This window comes from Haliaeetus albicilla, chromosome 7 (genome assembly GCF_947461875.1).
Source record: "Haliaeetus albicilla chromosome 7, bHalAlb1.1, whole genome shotgun sequence".
Lineage (NCBI taxonomy): Eukaryota > Metazoa > Chordata > Aves > Accipitriformes > Accipitridae > Haliaeetus > Haliaeetus albicilla.
This window is the reverse complement of record NC_091489.1, coordinates 45062012-45080498: the sequence shown is the minus strand read 5'-3', so window position 1 is coordinate 45080498 and position 18487 is coordinate 45062012. Positions and strand designations below refer to the sequence as shown.

The 18487-nt window shown below is 46.7% G+C and overlaps 1 protein-coding gene and 1 long non-coding RNA gene across 7 annotated transcripts in view; both read right to left on the bottom strand.

Moving 5' to 3' along the window:
* Positions 1-7212: 7212 nt before the first annotated feature.
* On the bottom strand, positions 7213-12464 carry LOC138686201 (uncharacterized). 2 transcript variants are annotated; one of them, XR_011325574.1, is made up of 4 exons: positions 12140-12464; positions 8809-8876; positions 8222-8323; positions 7213-7840 (listed from the first exon to the last, which is right to left on the bottom strand). It is a non-coding gene; the product is annotated as an uncharacterized lncRNA (long non-coding RNA). The 2 variants fall into 2 exon arrangements; XR_011325573.1 differs by lacking the exon at positions 12140-12464 and having other exon boundaries at positions 8809-10242.
* Positions 12465-14387: 1923 nt separating this feature from the next.
* The window catches only part of APLP2 (amyloid beta precursor like protein 2), a 48533-nt gene continuing 44433 nt past the window's right edge, over positions 14388-18487 (bottom strand). For 3 of the 5 annotated variants that reach the window (XM_069788185.1, XM_069788188.1, XM_069788190.1), the window contains 4 exons: positions 18265-18347; positions 17352-17426; positions 16739-16894; positions 14388-15953 (listed from right to left, as the gene is read on the bottom strand). In XM_069788185.1, the coding sequence (XP_069644286.1) occupies positions 15852-15953; positions 16739-16894; positions 17352-17426; positions 18265-18347 (416 nt within the window). In that variant the 3' untranslated portion in view covers positions 14388-15851. The remainder of the gene's footprint in view (positions 15954-16738; positions 16895-17351; positions 17427-18264; positions 18348-18487) is intronic. The other 2 variants (XM_069788186.1, XM_069788189.1) reach the window with 1 other exon arrangement.

Below are 18487 nucleotides of genomic sequence, written 5' to 3'. Positions count from 1 at the left end.
CCACCTCGACGGACCTCTTGAATATGATGCCTTGAGATTGAAGGCATGGTTAAGGCGATGTCCGGCTTGAAAACGGTTTGGGGGGGTGGATGAAGCATCAGAGGGATGGGACTGCGTGTGATAACGTGGCCAAATCTGCCCGGAGAAAGGATGGAAAGGTTGGAGGTTGCCCTGTTAGCACTGGCACGCAGCTGCTCTCCTGCTTGTTTTTAATCAGAAGCTGAGAGGATGCGTTAGATATGCGAGGCAGCCTGTTGGTGATGGATTTTGGCATGCCTGGGAGATGGGGCGTTTGCTGGGGAGGGTTCAGCTTGCAGAGAGACCCTTGAAACAAGATGATGGATGGTTTCACCCACACACACAGAGGACTATTATTTGGGGTTGCAAAGCAGGCTGCCATTCAGGAGCGATGGTTTTGCCAGGATCTGGTGGGGAGGGTTGTCTTTAACTGGGGCTGATGTGGATCTCTGCAACCGGAGTGAGAGCTTCACATGTGCTCTGTGGAGGTGGTGTGCTCTGGTTATTAATAATCCTCGTGGGACTAGAAGCAGGGTCATTCGGTCAACTTGTTATAGACTAGCTGCCATTAACGGGAAGCTTAGTGCATAGGTTATAATCCTATGTACTGCACTTTGATTGAAAAAGGGGGAAAAAAATAATCTCTTTCCCCTTTGATCAACTACTGTTACTTTTTTCCTGTTTTTTTGTTTCTTGCCCTGGTGTTATCTAGGTAATGCTGAATCCCTCTCTTACTGAGGTTTTTGCTTTTTAAAATGTAGGTCTTTAGGGGGGATGTTTCTTCTTTCCTTGAATAAATGCAAATAAGAGCAGATACTTACTGGTCATCTAGCTGTGTGTTGTAACAAGCTAACCGGGATCGTGCTCTAAGCCTAAAGCTAACGCACGAGAGTTTCTTTGAACAGGGCACGCAAAATTACCTGTCACCTAGTTGGGCGATAGAGGTGCCCCATATTTGAGATAAGACTAACGTTAGTTGCGTCAATGGAGTTGAAAGAAGAAATGAGATTGTTGTGGCTGTAACTGGCATTTGTAGAGCAGTTCCTAGCTTGCCTGCGTGTGGAATTGATATCTTCTATAATAAGCCTTTAACCCAAAGCGCTCTTTCCCATTGAAGCTGGAAGGCAATAAAATCCATTGACTAGGCAATGTGCAAGGGTTACTGATCAGGAAAGCCTGCACTGTCCACCCAAAACCATTGCTGCTCGTGCTGGGAGAGTGCGATGGACACGCATGGGTGACCCTGAAATAGGGTGGGAGTATAGAGCCGTGACATCCCACTCCATTGCAATCCCTTCCTCTCCGAGGTGGGTTATGATGTGTGCCTGGGTGGTTTTAATTACCGGGGACCTCATTATTATACACAGACCCAGCTGATGCTGCTCCCCTGCTGATGTAGTGTTATGATTTTGTGAAAGAACATTTGATTCCTTGGGAAGCTCCTATGGTCTGTCTGTGCTGTTGGTCCCCAGAGAGACGGCAGCGGTGCAGATGTGCCACTCCAACGCTGATTTTTCTTTTTTCATGGTCTGTGGGCTGTGATCTGCTCCTGGAAATACCTTGGCCAGAAAGGGAAGCCACATCTCTACACTGATCTGCACATTAGCAAGTTGTTAACGTTTAACTAAATGGTACTGCAGGAGGCAGGAGCTAAGGTAACTTGCCCGCTTTTTATCTTTGTTTCCTGTCTATTAGCATACAGAAACACTAAGGCTGGTGTTTTTAACAGCAAATAGTCTCTGCTGCACAATTAGGCTAGGGAATTGGTTGAGCTACCCAGAGCACGTACGTGCCGAAGTGTTCGGAAGGAATAGAGAGACCCTCGTGCTTCCAGATTTAAATCAGCATGTGGTTAAGGGCTGTGAGAAGAAAACTGAAAGGGAGAAATGAAAGTTTTTCTCCTTTCCACAAATCCTCTGCCGCTGGCAAATGTTGAGGACAGGCTTTTTGCCTGGAGGAACTGGCCATGGAAGTCACGGGTGGAATGGCTGGTGAAGGCAAGGTGTGATTTAGGGTACCCTCTTGCTGCAGCTGGAGGGAGCAGAAGCTTCTTGAGACCATATGGAATGGTGCTGCCAGAAGAGCTGAAGTGCTTTGCAGACTCTCAGTACCTGGCATCTGTATGCAAAACTTCTTATTGTTATGACTTGCTGGAGATTCATGGTTTAAAGAAGAGCTGAAATCAGCACTTTAAGCACCACTAAAATCTACTGTTTCAGTTTAATTAGTGAATTTAGTTTCCAAACTTAGTGCAATTGCCATTTAGAGGACAATTGGATTTTCTAGGTCACTTTTCTCTTCCAGAACTTATAATTATTTCTTTTTTTTTAAATCTTAATGCATTTCTTGCCTATTAACTCAAGTGATTTGAATAACAACAGCGAGCAGTACATGCTTACGCATCCTCTATAAGTAGGCATAACTCCAATCTCATCCAAAACTCACGGGTAGGCTGCACGTGATAACAGCAACCTGTAATTAACAGTTTAGCAGTTCTAGTAATGCAGTAGCTGGGTCCTGCCTGTTTCTGCTTGGCATTACTAGAGATGGGGTCACCCGCTCACTGCCTGCCCTTTGGAATTTGGGCAGGGGGTTGCTTGTGGACCTCTGCTATAAACAGCCATCCCGGAGGGGCCGGGACAGAGCAGTTGATAAGACTCGTGGCAAGCAGTACAGCGATATTTGGCCATTTTCACCCCTGCCAAATGCTGGGTATGCCAGCTCTTATCTTGCATAGGCAGAGGAAAGCTTGGTTCGGGGAAGGTCTGTCCCAGCTGCAAAAGGGGCATATCGGTGCCTGGCGAGCTGTGCCTCGCAGTATACTCTTTGAAACAGCACCCGCATCGAGATTTTCATTGGAGCTGCCTTAAAAGATGGAAGAGGATCCTGAAAGGGTCGGATCAAGATGGAAAACCTGAAGCCAGATGCGTGCACCTACCCTGCCCTCGCCGCTGGCCCCCGGGAACGATGTGCACAAGGCATCGCAGCTGCTGGCTTTATCGCCTGCGGAATAAGAGGTATTTTTAAAAGAAGCAATTTGGGGTTAAGGTTTAGTGAGTCTGTACAGGTGATGCCTTTGGCGAGGGAGGGAAGCCTGTTGTTTGTCCTAGGATAGGCAGAGGGTCAAGATGTGGGAGATCTGCTTTGTTAATTGTGTTAGAGCTGTTCAGAGCAAGGGTAAATCCTTTTCGCCGTTAACGAACAAAACGCTTATTTGGCTGTGGAAAGGAGAGGGCGCAAGTTTTCGAAGCGTACAGGTAAGTGCTGTCAAGGAGGGAAAAGATTTCCAGCTTTGGCTGGGGTAGCTTTTTCTGGTGAGACAGGCTGCTGGGGCATCGTGTTTGCAAAGAGACTGTGCAGGCGCCGGCAAAACTTGGTGAAAGGGTCCCGAATGGATGTTGGCGCTGATTTGGGTGCTGCGTGCCTGATGGCTTGGGCCATTGAAGGTTCAGGTCTGAGCACTTGCTCGCAGAGGTTTTTGGCCCATCTGTTGTGATAAACGCAGGTTCCCTTTCTGCAAAGGGCCGAGTGCTCTGTCCTCGTCCAGCTAAGCCTGTCATCACGCGATGCTAGCGTAGGTGCTGCGATTTTGATCTTAAAACCGGCCACATGCTCTAGAGTTTCCCTGGGTCAGGCTGAAGCGCTTAGCACCGTGGCGGATTGAATTCATTGGCGTGGTCCGGCATTTTGGGCTGCGTTTGATGGTGGTCATGAAGTGTTCAGCGAGTGGGTGGTGAGGAGGCTGCCCTTCACTGCGTGACGCTCTGGCTGTTCTGCTGTTGTCTAGCTCTCGGTTTCATCGGGAATTAAATGATGTGATAGAGACGATAAGCTAATCGCTACTTGTTAATGTATTCATTCTAAAATCCACAGGACTCCAGACCAGCGAATGCTTTGCTGAATGAATGTGTATAACGTGATGCTCAAAAATCATGTATTTTAAGAGCCCCAGTGACACTTGTGTTAGAGTGGCATTATTGAAATAAGGTACAATTTTTCCCCTTGATACATCATCTGTGGAGCCTAACCTGTCTTGTAGTGCTTGCATCACTCGTGTCTTGCCTGACAAGTGGACAGGTATATGAATTTCTTGTAGGTGGTTTTTTTCCAGCACTGCTTTGAAAATAGATAGGAGTGACTGCATTTCGGGGGGGGGGGGAGGAGGGGAGGGAGATAAAATTAAAAAACGCAGGTGTGCCAATGTGTTTCACAAAACAAATTGCCGTGTTCGTAGGGCATCCTTCGGTATCAAACACCGGTGCTGTAGATTTATGGCTGTTCAGCAAACAATCAGGCTGTAATGTGCTCATTACTTCAGATAAGAGCAGCTGCTTTCTAAAACACAGAAGCATGTTGGCTGCTTCAGGTGAGCCAAAAACTCTGGGTATAGCGGCGGCATTTCAAAACATACTGAAAAAAAAACCAAACCCCCAAAAGATTACAATCTATGTTTTACACTTAAGCTTAGTAATATCTATTTGCCTTACAGGACGTGGTGAGGTTCACACCCTGTGTCTACCTGCCAAGACTGGTCTTGGGCTACCTAGTTGTGCTGGATGCCCAGCTTGTGCTGGTTCTGTGGGGCATTTTGAAGTTCGACAAGAGCATCCTCCTCACGGGAAGCGCCGTTGGTCACCCAAGAAGTTCCCAGGTCAACACCTTGCTGCAAGAAGGCTGGTTTCCTTGGTGGCTTTGGGTAAGTCCATGCCCCTGTCACTCCTTAGTAGAGCTCAGCTGCACGTGGGGAGGCGTAGGAGGAACATCAGGGAGACGGAGCCCCGCCAGCCTTCCCCAGCTACTGCTCAGCAGTTGGTGCGTTGATGCTGTAATGATTAAGGCAATGAAACACAGTAGGCAGCCAGGGAACAGATGCGTGCACCAATAGTGGTGGTAAGCGCTAAGTGCTTTCACCACTTCTATATAGCAAAGTGGAGCCCAATGAGTTTGTAATTACCTGTCCTACTGTTTTCCTTAAAGTAGTTCAAAAACATCTTGCGTGCAACTGCTAAAATCGGGTAAACCTTTTGTTCTCGGTATGCCTTAGCAAACCTGAGGTCATCCTCAGAGTCCTCAACTGCAATAGCAGTCAGGCTTATCTCTGCAGCTCCCGTCTTGAGTGTACTTCTGGCTTATTGCACATGCCAAGACGGAAGAGGTTGGGTATAAATATAAAGAAAGGTTTTTCTAATGCTTAATACTATTGTCAGGACTTTCCTTCTCCAGAAGCTGGTTTGATTGCGTGTGCTGGGTAGAAATACCCACGCGTGGTGATATTGCTGTGGGGGCGTGAGCATGAAAGACGTGGATTAGACAATGCGCTGCCAGCACTGCTTGGAAATGCAGCTCAAGCCATTAATACTGTACCAAAACCTGGAATAGCTATTCCCCAGAACTGGTGCTGTGATGATGAAAGAACAGCAGTTGCCTCTTACCTCCTAGCTTTCCTCCCCTGGTGACTTTAATTGCCCCTCATTTATCTAGACTGAGGCTGATACTGTTGGAAAATAAAATGGCTGTAGTGCCTGCTTTGATGTGTGAGCTTAGTAGAAAGATGGTTTTATTTGAATCTATTAGATAACCTACAATTTTTATTTGATTTCCAGCGTATTTGTAATACATCTGCTTCGCTGACCTGACTGCCTACGATGCGCTACCGCTGCTCCCCATGCAACTTCAACTGCTTCATCACCTGGGGACTACTGTCACAGAGATGCAAAGGTGGGAAAAAAAATGTCTGTTTTGCTGGGTTTGGGGTTTCTTTTTTTCCTCCGTGTGGGCTAGTGGCATCTGATGGACATGGTGCACCTCCCTTTCCTCCTTACTGGGAGACTCCATTTGCAACCCAATGGACAACTCCCCCCCCCCCCCCCCCCCCCCAATTTCCTGGATTTGTCAGAAAAAGTGACCCGGGCAAGCTGTGGCATGGCTCAAGTGAATGGCTTGCAGGAGATGTCTGGGACTTAACTGCAGCTTAAGCCCCAGCAGTGTCACCTAAATAGAAAGTTTTCTTCATAAAAATCCTTTATTACAATGAAACTGATTTAGCTTATCTTGAAATTCAAAATACTTGGCTTAGATGGTGTAGTGTTCTACACATGGCCAGTAGTTGTGTGTTGGTTTAAGTTTTGTGGGTTTGGGTTTAAGGTTAAGTTTAAAAGTTTTTTGAGTTTGGGTTTAGGTTTGGTTTTTCCATTGTGCTGTAGTTCTGCTCTATATTAATGCTGCAATCAACACTGTTTGTTACAGAAGCCTTTGGAAGATGCAACCAGAGAAGAGGAGTCAGCCTAAAATTATGCATCTCCCTTGTCTTTCTGAGGGGATCCAATGAAGAACGGAAAAAGCTCAGCTGTTGTTTTTTCTTACTGACTGAAGGAAAATTAAGTTATCATGTTTGAGTGTACAGTTTAAACTTGCTCATGTTGTTCTGAAGCGAAGTACAGGTAAACTTTAGATTTAAATGGCAAAAAGACAAAGGACTGGAGATGTACTTTACAGCTTACTTCCTGGAGTCACAGCTGCAGCAGTTTGCTTAATCAACTAATTGATTAATTATCACTTGAGCTCAGGGACTGAGACTTTTGTGAGCTCATGTATTATTTGATTCATCTTATGTAGGAACTAGTTTGCATTTTGGAGCCTGTACTGTCTGTCAGACAGCAATGGATGTATAAATGTGACTGTAAAGCTGCTTTGTTAGCTCTCCAGGGTAAAAAGTAATCCATGTCTGTTCTTGTTTTGACAGAAAGCTTTCATTTTGTGCTTTCTGTTTTATTCTAAGTGCTGTATGCTTTCTCTTGTTGCTGTGATTCAACAGGGAACAGGTGTAAGTGAAGAAGCCTCAAAATGAAAGATGACTTATAGCCATGACATATTATCTTTTAACTTGGTACAGTTCAGGTGAAGAACTATGTATGGATGCAGATGAGGGCATATACTTCTCTGCAAGCAGTCACCTAGTCTAAGTCTGTTAAACACACCAGAATAGCCTTAAAAGAACAATAATAAAAAATAAAAACAAACAAACAAGCCCAACACCCCCCCTCCAAGTGCTGTCCCCACTACCACCGCAGTCAAAACCCCAAACGCACGAGATAGGTTCCGGCCTGACGTTTACTATTGTAGAAATGAATATTGCAGCCCTCCCCTAGGGTTTATACAGGGGGGAAAAAAAAAAAAGACCCCACTACAATAAGAGACCAATTAATGAGTTTTTATTCAGCTCTGCACAGTAAAAAACATAGAGCCCACCATCATCTACATCTAATAACACAGAATACTAGCATCTCTTTCAAGTGAGCCAAATTCTAAGTCCTCTGTGGAAAAAAAATATAATCATAATTTCCAAAGCTTCTGCCTTTCTTCGTAAAGATATTTCAAACATACCAGTAAAGTATTACATTGCTGGATGGACTCAATCCAGTCCCACATCCCTTACTGATTATATATAGTCTATAAAAGTAGAGAACACTTGAACATCTCAAAAATAAGCCAATGTCCCCATCTCTTATAAAAAATACAGACTGACAGTACAGGAAAAAATGCACCGTCTAAACCATGAGCATGCAATACCTGATCCGGGGTGCTCTGCTGGATAGCAAAACTGATTTCTGGGGAAGATTCAACTCCACTAATGATTTTGGGTCATAGGAAATTCAAGTATTCTCTAGTTTTTAAAAATAAACTTAAGCAAATAGGTCTGAAAGTAAAATATGAGGACTTTTCTCATCTGTGGCTTGTAGTTCTTGATGCATCATCTCGAAAAATGAAGGATGCCTCATCGTGCAGTGCAGCAGCATCCTCCGCAATGTTCTTGGTATTCACCCTTCAAAACAAGGAGACAACAGTAAGAAAAAAACCTCCCAGAGTTATGAGGAGAGGAAGGCACAAAATACCCATTGGCTGTACAAAAGGGATTATTACATTGAATAGCTGGAGCTTGGCTCGGGGACACAGCAGGGTACCCGTGAGCTTGGTCCAAACGTTGCCGCAGGGGCACGAGCCCCGGGATAGTCCCAGTTGGCTCTGATTCTCGGTAGCTGGACCGAGCTCCGGTGACTTGCTCCAAGCTTGTGTCACCAGCAAGTGGCAAAACCAAAATTCAGCCCAGAAAAAACACAAACCTCCTTAAATGAGTCCCAGCAGAGAACAGCCAGACCATCACTGTGCCTGCAGTTTCTTTCTTTTCCAGCATGCAAATACTCACGTGGCAACGAGCTGTTCTCCAAAGATGCTGCGGGAGGAACGTCGCCTTCCTCGTGCCTGCTGAAAACTCACGTCTTCACAGGATAAGACAAAATCTCAAAGCCTGTAAAGCAGATTATCCCTTTACATCAAAAGAACAGATGCTAAAATGTGGTGCCCAGGACCCTTCCCTCCACACAGAAGTCGGGTTTAGCTTCACAAGGACTGCATCCCCAGAAAAAGAGCTGCACACAAATAAGCACATTTGCCCAGTGGAGTAAAAAAGGATGCAGTTTTCCTGTGGCCTACTGTTAAGAATGAGTAGGAATTCACCTTTGGACTTTACTGACCTCATATAATAATTCATATAGTTTTTTCATGGCCCCAAACCCACGGAGAGGGGAAGGGGAGCCGCTGCACAAAAAGGCAGCGTTCTATTCACCCGCAGATCGGTGACCTGATCTGACTTCAGAGTTGGCCCTTCCAGCGGGAGTGAGGCGAGATGCCCTCCAGAAGTCCCTTCCAACCTACATTTCTCCATGAGCCCGCACCAGCTGCAGGATTATTCCCTGCCAAACCGCCACGCTGGAAAAAACGATTATTACTCACCTTGCATTTGATTACGCAGTGCCAGCCCCGAGAGAATCAGCTCCACTCTGTTCTTGTGCCAGTCTCTGCTGCAGGAACCGGAGGCCCTGGTAAACACGCAGAAAAACAACTCCCCCTTCCCCAAACACACCCCGCAAACCGAAAGCCCACTGCGTAATGCCTCTTCTCAACTAGATTGCTTTTAGGACTGCCTCTCTTTGCTGTTTGTTCAAAGGCACGTCCTGGGGGGGACCAAGCCCAGGTCCAGAATTGCAGGTAGGCACTGGGTACCCTTCCCAGGAGCACAAACCCAGGGAGCAGGTGAGGGAATCGAGCCCTCCCTCCCTCTGCTCAGAAAGCCTTGACACTACTTTCTCCCTGCAGGTATTTTCTCCGAAGCAGCTGTGCTTTCAGCTAAAAAGAAAAAAAAAAAAAAAAAAAAATCCACGCTGGCACCATCCAAAATACCGGAATTTCCCTATATTTTGAGCTCGCCATTGCTAGACAGACTCGTACATCTCAGAGACTTTGCAGGAGGATGCACTAAACAATTGCTACGATACAACCCAGAAGGGACATTCAATCCAACTCAGTCACAACTGCATCTTCCTTACCCCTCATCTACATTGTCCAGCACGAGCAGCAGAACAAAAAAGCACCCTCAGCCTCTTAGATATTAGAGCAATAAATTCTGCAGGGAGAGAATTTCAAAACAATTTAAGCTCATATTTGTTTCTCCCAGTCGGAGAACCTACGGCACGCAGCCCGCGGGATCTTACGTAGCCAGCAGTAAATGCCTCCTGCAGGACACCCAACCTCCTTCGTGGCTTCGCCTCCTTAGAAATTTAGGATACAGAACTCAGCCCGCTGGGGAAAGAGGTCGGAAGAGTCCCTGCCCCTTGGCGAGCCCGCAGGGTTTGCTAACGTGGGCGCAGTAGCGATGCCAAATGCGCCTACGAGGCACGGGTGGCATGGCAGCAGACCGTGCTCAGGGTACACGGGCATCGTAACGACAGGACTTTCTCAAGGCTACGGCACCAGAGACACCTCTCATCAGCTTTATAGCTATACGCAGATCGCTAGAGTCACCGCAGCTTATAGGCTAAGGAAAAGACATTTCGCCCTCGTGACGAACAGCTTCCTTTCTCGTAGGAAACGCATCTTCTGTGTCCTCGGATGGAAGAAACCCCGCAGCTCCTGGTAAAACCGATGGCACGCTGCAGTCTCGGAGGTCACCAGGCCTCCGTGGTACAGGGGGAAATCGCATCCTTTTCCTCTCTCCGGGCACAGATACCTGGAAGGAACGGCAAGGCACACAGCCGGCGTGAGCAGAATTTTCAAAGCAAACACAATCAAAGCCTCGGGCGCTTCGCTTATTGCCGCGCAGTCGGGCGGAGAAAAGCCGCAGTTTTACAGGCACGGACTTGGAGTTGGTCCGTGGGGCTGCCCCACGGGCTCTTTTTTGCACACCCACACCATCTCCGGCTGGAGAACAGACGCGCTCCCTGCCACGTAACATTTGCAGGGGGCAGGTGAGGAGGAGGAAGGGCTGAGGGTGCCTTCGGCGGGAATCCCCGCTCTCGCCTGAAAGCACGGTGAGAAGCTCCCGGGCCAGGGCAGCCAGCCTTCGAGAGGTTTCTGCCTCCGGAGTGACCTCCAGCCCGGGCACTGAGGAAGGATTTGGACGGGCTCACGCCGCCAGGGAGGCTGCAGAGGATGCTAGGAGGAAAATCCACAGGTAAAACTGGCTGCCCCTGCCCCTTCTGCTCTCCCATCCAGAGATCAAAGGGACCCTCTGGGGAAGTCCAAGGCACGGAAAACAGAAAATCGACTAAGTCACGCACCTTCCCACAGCGCACGCAGCCAGGCTCTAAGGAGGGACGATGAGGAAGCCTCCAGAAACCAGGAATATCCCCCAAGCTCTTCCAGTTAGAGCCAGCAATTTTGGAAGAGGATATTAAGCTTCACAGACCATGCTCCATCCCCTCCTCCTCTTACCTCTGCCACGGCAGGCTTTTCACCCCCTCCTGCTGACATACCCCATGGTAAACTTTTGGGGAGATCAGACCACTGCCCTCAGGCCCCAGCCTTTCCCATCACCCTCAGCCCATCGCTCCCGAGCACCAGGTTTCTTCGGCGTGCTGCCGGCGACAGGCACGGCGGCCGTTCGGAGAAATCTCCCAGATACCCTCCCCTCCAGACGCCGGCCGATGCTATTTTAACAACCAACTCGTTCAGCCCGCAGCCTGTTCTCAGATTGCTCTTGGGAAAGGAGAGCTGCTTGAAATAAAGGAGTCTACATTAAACCGTCCTCGCTGACCACGCAGAGAGCCTACGGGGCAGAGGTTAAGTGCTCCCGCAACAAAGCACAGGCTCCCCACAGGTCACTGGTAAATACAGCAAAACTCTTGCGTTTTTTTGACACGCTCATTCCTGCAGAATCACGTACACACGCATTAATGCCTCGTCTCTGTTATGTGCTGCACTCAGCAGAGCCTTCTCACCCCATCTGCTGCGAAGCTACCAGTACCCGCTGGGATCAAAGGGTGAATTTGGGGAGAGGCATCCAGCACTGCCTGGTTAAGGAACAGCACAGGTTAAGGATGCCCTGACTCCTGCACTGGAGAAACAGCTTTTAAGCCTGCTGCCTTACAGTTCCCCAAGGCTTTCATCCCGTGCTGTTGCCAAGGATTGCGGCCAGGTGATTTGCACGTGGTCCCACTGAGACCCGAGAGCACAAACGGCTTTTTACAGGGGCTGAGAAATTGCTGCAGAGCCGGCACGACCCGGAGCCGGCACCAGCAGCGCCTGGCAGGTGGGATGTCGTGTCAGCGCGGACGAGATCATTATACCGATTCCGTTTGCCGTCCTGCTTACAGTGGGGAGATCAATGCTCATTTCCAGCAGCCCGCTGGTTTTCAAAGGCTTGACTGAGAGATTTTCACACTTTCCAAGCTACTTAATGTCAGCATTGAGCTCCACTTGCCCTCGCTTTCCCTACCTTACTCTTTATTACCCTGCTTGCCAGTTACCTGTTACCATGTCCTATAAAAACGGTCTTTCTCTGGCTTATCACTGTCTGACCCTTGCCGTGCACATCTAAAAGCCTCTGCCATCCAACAGAGCCACAAGCAAAGCTCTGATGCCAACTACCGAGTCGCAACGTCTCTGGAGACCCACACAAAGAAATTCCCGGGTGATGAAACCAACTTTAAGCACTGCAGTAGAGCTGGACAAAAGGACGGAGGACACCTAACCTTGCGATCTGCAGCTTGCTCTCGGAAACAGCAATGCTTAGGGCTAAAACACCCCCAGGTGTAAGGTTTTATGTGCTCCATCAGGTTAACGTTACCTTTTGATGGAGCTGCACAGGGAAAGGCACCACATCACCACGTACTTGAGCTCCTCACCTCACAAGCACCTTCAACCTCTTCTGACGACCAGGGCTGAACGATTGAAAACACGCTCCACATGCATCTCGGTAAGCATTGCTTTCCACATGAAAGACAAGCGAGGCTGGTAAAATAAATCCGCCCACGTTACATCCAGCTAGCACTATGCGCAGAACTGTTTCAATGTACGTTACCCCACTGCACCCTCGGAGGAGCAGTATTAAGAAACAGCTTTACAATAAGAAAGGAGACAAACTGACCCAGCACGTCCTCCTCTGCTCGGTGTTCCCCGTTACCAAAGGCTCCTCTCTCAAATATCCTTTTACCTTAACTGAGAACTACGCTGCTCCTCGCAAAAGGTAAACAAAGCACTTTTTTTTTTAAATCAGAATTTTCTTCGGAAATGCAGCTCTCTATGACACCCTGCAAGTCTTTTACCAACCAACTACCCCACTCTGCTTTAGACCGTCTAATTTTTAAGTGTCTTACCATGATGAAACTTTTGATGCTTCCCCCAACTACCCTGCAGTCTCTTTGCTGGGATAGCAGCCCTTCATCGCACAACTGGTACCGGTTAGCGTCTGGGCCATGTCTTAGCATCGATCTTCCAGTGAGTACTTTTAAACATTACTTTTCAGAAGCTGCAGTCAAAATCCATCATAAAGAATCGATCCTGAGCACTTGGCAGTCTGCGCCAAAGCATGTAACTAATAGACTTTGATTCCAGCCTGATGTATTTATTTTGTAGGACTAATAGAATTTATCGAAGGAAAAATCTAATACCCAAATTAAATTCTGGAATTCAATCCACAGCCTCTGTAAATTTGTTTCTCTTTCAGGTCACCCTACCTGAGGGTGCAGTCCAAGAAACAGCTTTGGACTGAAGATATGCTCCGGCATAATTTAAATTAAATTTACAGTTTAAAATCAAAACTCTTTCCCAAGTAGTTGTGACAAGCCAACAGACGGCATTTTCTAGGACAGCATCTGTTCTTTCCCGCAGAGACTGAATAATTTAACCAGAACATGGAAGTTCCAGTGGAACCAAGGAGCCCACAATTAAGGAGAAACAGGACACACGATTGTTTCCTATTCAAAATTGCTAAGCTTTCATGTTTCCTCTTACCTCTTCTCCCCCTCTTCATTCAGACCTATTGGGAACTGCTCACATCAAGGCAAAGGAAGATAAATTCTGCCTCTTGGCCTCCTAAAACAGCGTTCAAATGGCAATGACTCTTGGGTCATTTCACCGAGACGCGAGAGAGGAGGAATTTGCGTTCGAGGTCACACTTCAAAGAAGGAAAATAGAAGGGGAATGACATACAGGAGCAGAAACAGCTGTGAGCTTTACAGGCTGTTAGTTTTAGGTGTTCTGGAAGAAAATGTTAAACCAAAAGTAAAGTTATTTCCCTTCGTAAAACAAAAACATTAGAAGTGATACAGTAAACGCTAACCATAGTTAGACAGTTAGTGCGCCGGACTTTTTACGTCTTCGAAGTATTCCAGATCTGGCCATCCACAACAGGAAGAATCCAAGGAAACTGTGTCACTGTTTGAGGCCTGTCTTTTTCTAAGCCCTCAAAGATTTCCTGCAGCCTCCCTTCTTCTGTCCAACCCTATTTCTAATGCTCACGGGCAATACAGGCTCTGAGCGTGAAGCCAGTGCAATCACCCCGCTACCCAAATCCGCTTCCCCACCACCTGGATCTGTTCCTACAGCTCACGAGGAAGTGCAGGTGGATGGCTGAGCAGCAGGAACAGCTTGCTACCGCAGAGCGCTTTGGCTCCGCTCGCTCCGAGAAGCCGTGCCAGCGGCCGCCTTCACCCGGGGAGAGGTTCCGGCGTTTTTACAGCCGCAGAACCATTCGTGATGTCTTCTACAGACAGGCAGATGACAAACGGCAGCCACAGCTCTAACTGACCTGCGCTCCAGCATCTAATGGCTGCAGCGTTGAGGATGTAATGTTATTCGGGAGTCCCGGGCGCTGGTTTAGTATTGCACCTCCTTCTCTCCGCAAAGGTCAGCAGGATCTGGAAATACCACAGAAGACTCTGGGCACAGCTATACATTCCCGATACCAGCACGTTCCTTCTCGCTGAAGTGGCGGTGGACAAAAAGGTGGGGAAAGGTCTCCACAGGTTTGGCAAGGACACAGTGGGAGGAGAGAGAAACTTAAGCGAGCTTGTGAATAAAGAGAAGAAACGATCTGGAAGTTAAAGTGTTTATTGATGTGTTTAAACTTTGTACATTCCCCACAGACCACACTAAGGAGTTTGCAGGTAAATCTGTGCATAGTGGGAAGAGACACGGAAGGGGGAAGAAAAAATAAAGTCACAGGAAAAATAGAAAAAATACACCACAGGTTACCAGAACCTCCAGATTTAAAAAAGCCGTGAGCATTAACACCAACTATACAAGCATTACAAAGACATGATGGTGAGTGGAACAATACCCCTTTTGTTCTTCTTGGGGCCTATGCATCCAATTTCCCTTAAAGCAGGCAGTTATCCCTTTCCCAACTTGTCCCTCTCTTCCCTCCCCAGTTAAAGCGAACTCCACCTTCATCAGCTCCCAAGGTACTGATTATTGCAGTGATTTGTCATTTCTGGGCGAACACCCAAAGCCGTGCCTACGGCCCAACATCACCAAAAGAGATGCAAAGGCTCAAAAAGCTGCGTCTCTTAACTACTTACCATGCTGGTGAGGCAGGAGAGCTGGGGGAAATTAGAAAGTAGTAGCAAGAGGGGGCTGTTAATGCCAGGTGAGTACTGAAGGAAACTGGTTCAGAACAGAGGATTTAAATTCAATACCAGGAACTTCCAACTCTAGAGCAGAACTGAATCTGGAAGGGGAATGTGCAGACCCCAGTATGCACAAACCATGTTCTAACATTCCACTAGAATAACTATAAACAGAGATGCTAGAAGCCTTTTAACTCCTTGCCTCCAGGGAGTCTTGATTCCTAGAGCCCAAACTGCTAAGCAGCAGGGTGCACACCACTGGCATATGAGGATGGGTTTTTTTCTTTTTTTTTTTTTCTCTTTTTCTTTTTTTTCTCATTATAAGGATTTTTGTTAGTTACCATTCCCAATTGCTTCCTTGCTTATGCTGTCATAGTTCCTATCCCTAAATTAATCTCTTTGCAACTCCCAGCGAATTTCACTTTAAAAAAAAAAAAAAAAAAAAGAATACTGCTTTATATATAAAAGCCAAAATGACTGAAGAGCCACAACTGTCTCCTTTTTACAAGGTGGGCTGGTATAAATGACCCTCAATATACAGGTGGTCTATCAGAAATAAAAATCAACATTTCCCATTTTATATATATAGAGCTTGTATCAGACAACAGTACAACCGAACTGGTATTTTTCAGATTATTTAAAAAAAAAAAAGAAAACTACATCTCAGTCAAATATCTGCAATAGATCCATTTTTCCCATTTAAGGAGATTTATATATCATATTGTTATATTATCATTTCTTCACCCATTTAAAAGAATGGAAATTGCAACTCTACAGTAGTAATTATAGTCTTAATGATCCAGGAGTTCTGAATGTAAGATGAAGTCCTCTCGAAGCAACTGTTGGTCAGTAGTTGATCCAAAACGCTGGACCCCTTTGGCCCTCCACCCTGCTCCTTTCCTGGTCAGGGCTGTTGTATCTTCATCTCTCTTATATCTGCATCTGCTCCAGGTATTTGTAAGTGGGGTTCTCGTAGCCATGGTTTTGCATCTTGCTCAGATGCCGCTCTTCTGGGGTAAGCATTGGATCAACCTTTAGAAAGACCAGACGGTTACCGGTCAAAGGAGGTACTTCCAGGCCTTATTTCATAGTAACAACAGCAGACAAACGACGGATAAACACCGTGGCAAGCAGTACACAGGGAAAAAAGTAAGCCACAAAAAATAATTTGCTTAACAGAGTTCCTCGTTCGGGTGCTAACGCCTCCTGCCTGCCCTTGTCTCTTTGGGGATGTTCTCCACAAATCTCCGATAAGTTAGCTACAAATTTGGGACCCGCTTCTCTCATTAAAGAGGTCGTTATAATTTCATGCATCGGTTGGGCAAAGGGGAAAAGCAGCTTTCTCCAGACTCCATTAAGCTGTCATTAGGAATGTGCATGTTGGAAGCAGAAGGAAGAAGAAGGAACTGCTTCTCAGCGTTCAGCTGATCGTGCTGGCTTAATAGTTGTTAAATTAGTTGGGAGGACAAATTGCTATAGATTGACTGACTTACTCCCCTGCTAAAGATATCGCCTGAAAAGCTCATTTACTGCTAAATCCTATCCTGAGCCAGACAGGGAAGCCTAATTGAATTCCTTGTGATAAGCGAATACAACTGTGAAGTGACAGGTCCCAGCATGGCATGCCGATGACTGATACCTGCATACTAATAAGTAAGCGATGAAGATGTCAGCATCTACAGAGTTAAGTCCCATCTAGCTAGGAGCAGAGCAGTTGATGGCTTGGCAGCTACTGCCATCTTCGCCCCCTACACACAACATGTGATTCAATGCTGACTATTTTCATCCTCGGTTATGGAGCAGGAGTTGTTTCTCACCTCCACAATTCCATGGCTGATGGTCCCATACTGCCTCTTCCTTAGCATCACCAAGCTGATGACTATAACAGTAGCTATGGCAACAGCAATCACCAACAGCCCAATAAGGGCGCTGCTGCTGAAACTGAAGTCATCGCGAAGGGAGTTGTCATTATCCTGGAGGGAAGAAAACAACAAAGCGGGTAGAGGAAGAGCAATGCGGGAGATGCGCTGCTAAACGCAAACCTAAAAGGTGGCCACCGATAAGGTCTTCAACCACCTGCGGAATCAAGACATGACTGATTACAGGGGACAGTGTATATGTTTCACCTCTAAATATTTCAACCAAAAGGATAATGAACGCAATATTGTTTCCCGCTTCGGCACTCTGGACAGACACTGACCCACATCGCTTTCCTAACCCAGGAAACACTTTTGCAACAGAAGAGTCAGGTTAGTATCTAACATGTGTTTACTGTTTACATCTTTATGCAGAAAGGCCGTACTGCGTTAGACTCTGCGTGACCTCCCAGAGCAGTGTCAAGGCACCAGACCCTGAATTCAGTAACACACAGGAACCGAAATCCAGCTTTAGGAATTCACCGATCACTGGACTCGGTAGCCACACACGTACCGGCTCGTCCACCAGCCCACCGACACGCTCCGCATTGAAAATCATTTCCTTCACGTCAAGGGTTTCATCAATTACCTGAAAACAGTCACAAGAGCATTTTATGAAAGGAGCCATACAAAACAGGTGGGAGAAGGAATATGAAGGCAGACAAGAGACCTTTAATGAATACCAGCAAAGGCTCAGAAACACCTACCATCTTTCCCCTGCCCTCAACAGCGTGGGACGTTCTCCCAACTTTTAATGCCACCTGATTTAGTACTGCAACCGTTTGGACGTCCACACTACATCAAACTGAAGACCCAAATGAAAAACTAGGTCCTAGCCTTGGACACAGCATTTCTGTCGTGTCAGATCTAATCTGTGCTTTAAAACAATTTTGAAAGGAAACTCTCAAAAGTCAACTTTTTTTCTTTTTTTTTTTTTTTTTAATAACTCAGAGAATTGAGGCAAGGCGGCTGCCACTATAACCTAGTGAATTCTTTACACTGTAGCTAGAGCTAATAGCCACTGGGTCACTTCCCTTCAGAGGAAGGCGAGGCCTTTCTTACCATGAAAAATAGGTGGGAAGACGGATGGAACACCCCAGCATTCAGTGTATTCAGATAGCAAGTTACCTAGCTAAAATAAAGGCATATCAAAGGGTCTCTGCTTGGGAAAGCAGTTACTAAATCAGACGGTTCTCCAACTCGGACTGCCAAAGATCTGGATCTCTCTCCTTCCCTCACCCTCCTACCCTTCTGATGCTAATCAGTATTAAGAGCCTACAATAGTCAGAAAACTGACTCCCCCACACCATATGGATAATGAATACACTGACATTCTGTAAGCAGGAAGGAGACATGGAAATAAGCCACAGCTATTAATTAGTGTCCACAGCAGGCTTTGCTTTACAAAATAAAGGTGGAGGGCTCACCACATTTTCATCCACTTTGTTCTTGTTGTTAATCACTTTTTCTTCAGCACCAATCAGCCCATCCAACTCAGTCATGCCAGAACCTGCACCAAAAGAGCAAGGCAGGAACCGTTAGGCAGCCCCCAGTGACATTTAGGAAGGGTTACCTACTCTTTGTAGAGCTGCCATGGCTAGCGTGTTTAATCGCATGGACCGCTGATTATTAATCTGTCTTCATGCTGTT